Below are 8,217 nucleotides of genomic sequence, written 5' to 3' on the forward strand. Positions count from 1 at the left end.
CTTAAGTCATTCTGCACTCTGGTTATAAGGTTGTTCTGATGTATTTATCTTTAGTTTGTTGCTCTGATCTTGTCTAAAGGAAACAATGAAATATCCTCTAAGATTAATATATGAGATGAGAAATCCAATTAGAACTCACATCCTTCCATCTTTATGGGTAAGAGCCCCTATTACATAATACATACAGGTGGGAGTAGGCCCTTTTTGATCAATTTGTTCCAGCTCTTGGTTATGAACAGTTCAGGGAACTAAAACAGTGACAGATGAAGGCCTAATTCCCAGATCCGAGAGGAATTAGAGATCTGTAGGGTAGAATTCAGGTATTTCCTGACATAGCACCAAACCAGAGATGAACAGCACACTGTAGATTTGACATTTTTATTAACAAAGAGCCCATGGGGCTCATTCATTAGTACAAAATACAATCATGTTCCTGTATGTTAAACAGCTTTTTTTATTTTGTCTCTTTTAAACTGTTTCACAGTTATCAAAACAAAGCCCCTGCATATTGAACTTATTATTGTGCAAACAGTAATTATTTTTAAGGATCAATTTCTGCACTAAGCCAAGTGCCAGAGAGCAGAACTTAATCTTGTTTTCACCCCTCCTTTGAAGGGCCATGTGTGCTTCCTAAGAAACACGTAATAGTTGACTTTTTTTTGCAGCAAACAATCTAAGGCCACAGTTTATCTGCAAAGAATAAAAAACAACTGAAAGATTTTTTGGGGGAGGGGGAAAGCACATCTTTACCCTTCATACTGTTGTTTGCTTGACCATGATTACACCAGGTAGCACACATCACCTATCAGGTATTACAGTCCAAAAAAGCACCTAACATTCTTTAAGCTAAGATTTTAAATTATTAACATGCAAGTTAATACACAACCACATTACTTTTCAAGTAACTATAATGGTATCTGTTTAAGGAAAAGATGCTTGTTCCCTTTCCAGATGATGTGAATGAAAATCCTGCATCAATTGTATGGGCAGGCCCTCACTCAAATAAAAAGGCATGAGAGCTGCATCTTGAGACTTAAATACTCATTTTTAGAATGTCCTTTCTAAATCATGCACTCAAATTTTGGTTTAAGCTGCATTTGCTATAGAAGACTAAATACTAAATGTTGCAAATGAAAGGAGTAACTGCAGTTTGGAAACGTGAATCTCCACTAGTCTGTCTTTCACACTGATGCCAGTGATTTGAGGTGAAGTGCTAGAAATTAGACAATGTAAGGGAGTCATACTAAAAGAAGACTAAAAATATATATCTGTGTATGCCTGTAGAAAAATCCCTGCTTCTTAAGTGAAGACAGATTTGGTAAAAAACCATTTAGACTTTCTTTAAACTGCAGTTATTGATGAAATGAAGGAAACTCAAATCACTATTTTTGTAGGTATCAGAAAGTACACTGTTTTACCACATAAAGCACCGGGTTTTAACCCCAAACCCTTCTGTAAGACATAGGGAGTATTTCTAGTAGTCCGAAATCCCCTGTAGTTCAAAGACAGGACTGTAAACGTGCATGTTGAAATGCTGTTTTCTGCTCCTGTAAGTGATCTGTTGGTGATTGTTTACTTATCCCATTGATGGCTGGCAGGAAGCAAACATTCTACTTTAAATGAAGGCAGCACAAGGGCAAGTAAATGCTGTGCCTTCAGTCTTAGCAGCAACGAACTCTCACTATTCTAAATGACCTGAGGAAGAAAACATTAAAATATTGCACCAAAACAAAATTAAACAACAAAAACAAACAAGGAAACACACCAACAAATATAGTATGGATAGCAAATGACTAGTGCAGCCCCTGACAATAGATCTTTAGACAAAAATGCAGGAGTAATGAAAAGCTTTGTGCCATTACCAGAGGACTTTGCTCCCCTGGTATCTGCTTTCACTTCAGTTATAAGCTATGTCTATTCTGGGTATATATACACCTCTCCCTACACCTCTTATCTCATTCACTAACCACAGAAACCATTTAGGGTCCCTTTTAGAACCTTGAAGTATACTGGAGCTTTAACAAGACTTTTTTTGGTCTCAAATCTGACCGTAAGTAAATATCCAAAACAGAGGTAGGCTTATAAAGGCTTTTGAATAAATAAATATTGTCCATTTTGCTAAGTATACCTGCTGCTGGCAAAAGGTTTTTCCCTTGCCATGCTTCCCCTTATCATGCTATCCATAGGCTTAAGATGCAGAAGAAGAACTCACAGTAGAAGAGGTTAGAATAATTCCCTTAAGAAATCCCTTGAAAGAAAGCATAGTGCATAAGCTTGTCTCTAAGTTCACTGTTCTGTTTCATACTTGCGTCTTGCATTCATGAAATGGTTGCCTTCATAATATTGTGTAATGGCCATCCTGTCATCCAGGGTGTCTTCAGGATCATGATGAATGAGGAAATAGTACCACTTGGCAGTCGTGAGAAGGGCAGGTTCCCATCAAATATGAAGTTAAGACTTCACTCCATGTTTCAGTAGTGTTCCTTTTTTGAATGCAGACAGTGCAAAGCTGAAGCCCCTTGAACACTGGAATCTTTTGGAAATGTTTTCTTACCCCACATTCTGTTCTACTATGCAAGTTCTACTACAGAAGTTCTGAACAACACTATGTACATTCTTCCAGAGTGTTGCAAACAAAATATAAATTCTTTTCTCTTCAGAAGATCCACACATCTCCTCCTCGTACTTCATGTAGTGTATCCACTTTTTGGAAAACATTCAGTATTTCATGGATTTATTTTCATTTCAGTATATTCAGGTACTTCTCAAGTATCCCAAGCTTGGCTGCTCCCGTTATCCTCTGTGCAGACTAATCCAGCAGGTTCTCTTTTATCACCAAACGTGCTCATACCTCCTTCTCCATTTTCCTTTGCCTTTCTTGTACACAGAATGAGGTTTTGATAAAGAAAACTGTTTCCTTTTTAGCTGCACTACCAGCTTAAGCAGCAGAAAGATTAAGACATTCATCACAATGATGCTCTTGTTACAAATCCTCTTCAGAGCATGAATGTAACGGGCTGCATTTCTTCTACATCAGTTGGATGTGGATCAATCTAAGGAGAGAAGACAACAATTACTGCCTGCAATTCCTGCATTTAGGTTTGTGTTTGGGGCTTTTTTTGCCATCTGACAATAAAAACACCACCTGCTATTTGTTTTCTTACCTCTGAATAAAGAGGTGGAGGCTGAAACCGGAACTCTTGTATGTAAGCAAAGACAGGACAACACAACTGTTCCTCACAATCAATGGGTGGTGGGTAAGCAGGAACATGTCTGGAAAACTCTTCCTCAGACACTACATCAGCATAATTTGGTGGTGCTGAAACACAAGAGATGGTACTGTCAAATTTCAAACTATTCACAGCAAGACAACAGCTGTATTACAGTATATCCAGGACCATGAAAACTGTATTGGAAGTGCACTGTAGTCATAAATATTGTAACTGAAATTATGTGTTCAGTAAGCTTAGGTGATTCAGCACGAATACAGAGAGTGCTGTGCTTTTAGGACAACCCCAGCAGCAAACCAGTGTTGTATCAAGATGTGTTCAGTAACGAGTAGAATATTCCCACTATCAGAAGTTAGCTATTTCACTCAGGTGGGGTAAAGAGAGACTTCAGGAAGGCTGGAGTTAGGGTAACCTCACCAATCCTTTTGGATCTCGATTTAAGACTTCTCACGAGTCATACTTCCATGGCCTACATCCCTGGCAGTGCCCTTAAACTGGCACTGCACCCATCTGCTGCAGACAGTACTGTGCTGGATTAGAGAGAGTTCAATATATATTTATTACCTTCAGGGTGTTCAGGCATGGTCAATGCCAGCCAACTCATATCCATACTAAACTGGCTGGTAATGCTGGAGTTTCTGCTTGAAAATCCAATACATGGAATAGTGCCAATCACCAGAGGCATTTCAATCATCAATTTCTTAGCACCAGGAATATGGATATACACCTATGTGACAACCCCCAAACAAAAGAAAAAAACATCATGAGACCCCATTGAATGCTGCTCTTAAAAGCTGCCCTACTCCCTACACTGCAAATTATTTAAAAATTAAGAGCCTTGTCATCCCAGATACGCTTAGCTAATACCGTGGCAGCTTTCCTTAATTTTCAGCAGCTTCCTTCTGGCTGTAACTTGTCTCTAGGTGACATTAAACAATAAAGCCATCTTGACAAACTGATTATGCACTTGACTTTCAGCCTTATCTTCCCATTTCTGGAAAGAATCACTTGAGGAACCCATTCAGCTTGAAATGCTTTCCCAAAATAATCTCTGCATGTCTGAAACTAAGCTGCATCTTCCTCAGTACCATTTTTCCCTTTTCCACATTATTCCTGTCTTTCCATCTCAGAATCTCTTTGTGACCTTCATTCTCTCATGTATATAGTTTATGATATTTATTTTTCATACAGTCACAGAATGGGTTTGGGTTAGAAGGGACCCCAAAGATCATCTAGTTCCAATCCCCTTGCCAATGGCTGGGACACCTTTCCCTAGATTTGTATTTATTGTTGTTCCCAAGTCAAAAACCTAAAAGCTACTCAGTAAATTCTTCTGTTCCCAACTGAATGCAGTATCCAAAGTTTGCATATTTGAAAACCCAATACTTACAGCTAATGAATATTCTACTCTAATAATGCAGCAGTCAAGTATAGATGGGGATACAGGTGGGATTTTCAGAGTTTTCCCATTCCAGGTATCTGTACTCCCAGAGGCAATGTGGTTTCCTCGGACATTGGCAACCATCTGACGGAAGGTTTTTGTCTTCCCACTGGCCAGGTAAGTTTGTGTTTGGAAAATGGCAGCTTTTGGAACAATCAAACGAGAAGAGCAGTTCTCAATTTCTGCATAGATTGGGATGGCTTCCCCTTAGAGACAGAAAAAGTCTAATGAATAATTTGTATTTACCAACTTTCCTCTGGGAGTATCAAAGCATGTTACACAGCACGTACATCATCTGCAGTGTTATGAGAACAATACTTGGTAAGTTTCCTCAAGCCAGTTTATTTTTTTCAGAGTGGTATCCAGGCAGAATTATAGCCACCCACTATGTTTTACACATAAACAATGATTCATTTTGAAACATTAAGAATAGTATGGACAAGCTATAAAAGCTTTATTTGCAAATTACGCCCCAATCTTTCTTATATTACTAAATTAATTTCAAGATGTTTTATTTTATTTCTTCAATGTATCTAATGTTATCAAGATGAAAGAGAAGCTGCTAAAGCTTATGAAAGTGCGAACCTACACAAGTATGATGTAAAAACCTAATTACATCCCCAATTACGTATTTTATCCCAAATAAAAACATTTTGTTTTTCTTTACACTCACATGTACATGGACTTTCCGTAAGATTATTAACAGGACTTCCTTTCAATTTATATTCCCAAGGGGAAAGACATGATGATTTTTTAAAAATTAAATTCATATAGATTTTAATTTACTTCTATTAAACAGAACTATTCTTTGAACTGCAAAATGTTGGCTTCACTGAGATTAAAAGAAAAAACAAACCTATTAGATGCTTAATATATATATTTTTAAGGTAACTACTCTTACCATTACAGTATCCCTTCCTCTCAATTTTGGCACTGAGAGACACTGGCCCAGAGGTGAAAAACCAACAGCCAACCATCTTCTCCTGACTTCTTAGAACAGGTGTCTATAAAATACAGAGTATTTTTCATTTTATGGGATGAAGCTCTCAATCACTTGCAGTTTAGTGTTATGTATATCAGTCATTGCAATCCAGCTCTAAAACCCACTTCATCTGAATCCCTGAACTGCTCAGTGCAACTGTAGTTTTGCCACCATGTGAAATGGAACCAAGGTTTGACAATCTGGACATTTCTGCTTTGAAATCCCAGTCTGCATTTAGACTGTACTGACTAAGTAACACAGACTAGTGTGTCTTTGCATGTGCTTTGTCTTCAACATTAGCTTTTTAAAGATGTCATGGAGTACTGTGGTGTTTATCCCCATGTTCCTCAGTGCAGAAGAATGCAGAATTATTTCATCTGAGAACAACTAACAGTTAAGGTAGGTAAATTGTTTTTATCTTTGTATCCTTAAGAAAGGATAAATGTATGTATACACTGGGCTAAGGGGATGCACCTTCATTATTTACAAGCCACACAACCCCCCAGAAGTTTAGGGGCAAGAAAAAAACCATCTTATTTATTCAAGGACTGTCACATTAGATGACACTTACACTGCCTGAACATTTTCATTAGAAGAAACTCACAAGCACACATCAAGGGTCCAAGCCCAGGATCAAAGTTACTCAAAATGATTTACTGGGCAGTAGCACCCAGTCAATACCATAATGAAAACTGGTTTTGTTATTTTATTATAATGAAAAAACTTTGCTGTTTTGCACTTTTGGTGGTAGCCTTGGAATCCATTAGGACTAGCACTGCCTTCCTGATGTGCCCCACAGGCCTCTCCTGCGCAGTACCCTATGGTCTGCTCTGTCCTTACACAATGTGGGTATGATGTCTTCAGACTCCTAACTGCTGAATATAAAGGCTATTCTGCTTACAGATGTCACTGCCAAAATACCCTAAGTTCTCTCTAGAATGGATTAAAATGTAAGCATGTAATGAAGGAGAAAAAAAAAGCCTGCTCAAAACATCTCTTAGTTACGTTCACGTCATGATGTTAAAATTATCCCACCATTTTAAATAAAATAGAAATTACTCATTCATATTTAAATGAATAACCATTTAGATCCAGTTGCTATCATGAAAGTGCAAGGTATAATTTTATATTATTTTCGTAATATGGGTTGAGATAAAAGAATCCAGCTCATTAGCTTCCATCTTGCCTATTTTCTCATTACTTAATGCCTGATCTTTCTTATTACTCTACAGTATTTCCAGTGATTATTAAAAACTCAATGCTTTAATGTGGCCAAATCTGTCATAGGGAAATAACTGAAAGGATCTCTGGAGCAGCTGCGTGCACACACTTCATGTTAGAAAACGACATGCAAAATGCAGGGATACGTAACATAATGGCCAGAGCCTAAATGACAGGCTGAGCATGATTAATACTCTTCTCTAATTACTGTTCCTCAACCTACTATTATTGTAGAGTTTAGGACACTGCAGCCCTGTGAATGTAGTTGCTCTGGTAAGAGTAACTACTCTGCGCTCATGCATTACTATTATTAAGCCTTATTATGAAGCCTGCCTAACTTTTTGGCAGGAACATCTCTGCCAGCAGGGATGTAATCAATGGTATTAAAAAAACCACTCTGCTTGCTATTCACACAACCTAAGATCATCTATTTATAGAGAAAAGCTTAGGGAGCTTATATGCTTCCAGAAGTCAGGAAATGACACTCTGGAATTACATGGGAAGGGTTATGGCTGCTTGGAAATGGTTTATTTGCAGCTGGTTTTACAGGGGAGGAGAGGAGGAGTGGGGGACCCTCTTACCAAGAGAGCTGGTGAGCTGACATCGATATGGCTGATGACCTGGAGCTCTGTCTGCACACTCTGGTCAGGTACTGCAGGCCTCTCCAGAACTGCTTTCACAAAGTACTGAATGCTGCCATACTTCCCAGTAAAAGAGGTCACCAGAGGTCTGAAACAAGCAGTCATAAAATCATTACCCTCAATTAATAATTCAGCTCTAAACATTAACACTTCCTGCATACACAAACATTTCCCAATTTACAGTTTGTACTTTTAGGGCCTTGGGGAAGTTAAAGGAAACAAGGCCTCTCTGTGCAGCACTTGATTAAGACAAGTATATAAAGCTGATACTAAAAAAACCACAAGTCAAATTACATTAAGGTAATGTTCCACTACAAGCAGCATCCAGCACAATCCCTTCAGGTTGGATTATTTAACTTACTCTTGAGGGAGCTGAAAGCTGAATGGAAATTCATGTCTTCCATCCAGAAGAACTAAGTTTTCCTCACCTGTAGGATAAGAATGAATAGTATGTTTTAGTTATTCCAGAAATAGAACAAAGGAGACACTTTTACAAGTTATTTATGTGTTAAAACACCCAGATGCACAAAGTTTTTATTGATCCCAGTGGGTTCTGGACTGCAGCCCATGCTTTATTTATGCTCTGATTTCAATGAAAAACAAGAATCAAGGAAACATGGGAGACCTTGAGATTCAGTTCAGGACTCAGGCCAATTTCTAATCCAAAATGGCTTCTCCAAAGCATAAAGTGAGTTTCTTTTC

The 8,217-nt window shown here is 38.1% G+C and overlaps 1 protein-coding gene across 1 annotated transcript; it reads right to left on the minus strand.

The window, feature by feature from the left end:
• Positions 1–362: 362 nt before the first annotated feature.
• Positions 363–8,211, minus strand: ARRDC4 (arrestin domain containing 4). The gene is made up of 7 exons (XM_017736744.1): positions 7,877–8,211; positions 7,456–7,603; positions 5,573–5,675; positions 4,621–4,877; positions 3,795–3,957; positions 3,165–3,319; positions 363–3,053 (listed from the first exon to the last, which is right to left on the minus strand). The coding sequence occupies exons 3-7, from the start codon at positions 5,646–5,648 to the stop codon at positions 2,997–2,999; spliced, it is 708 nt and encodes a 235-aa protein (XP_017592233.1). The 5' UTR covers positions 5,649–5,675; positions 7,456–7,603; positions 7,877–8,211; the 3' UTR covers positions 363–2,996.
• Between the last annotated feature and the right edge of the window lie 6 nt (positions 8,212–8,217).

This window comes from Corvus brachyrhynchos, unplaced genomic scaffold, assembly GCF_000691975.1.
Source record: "Corvus brachyrhynchos isolate BGI_N302 unplaced genomic scaffold, ASM69197v1 scaffold200, whole genome shotgun sequence".
NCBI classification, from domain to species: Eukaryota; Metazoa; Chordata; class Aves; order Passeriformes; family Corvidae; genus Corvus; species Corvus brachyrhynchos.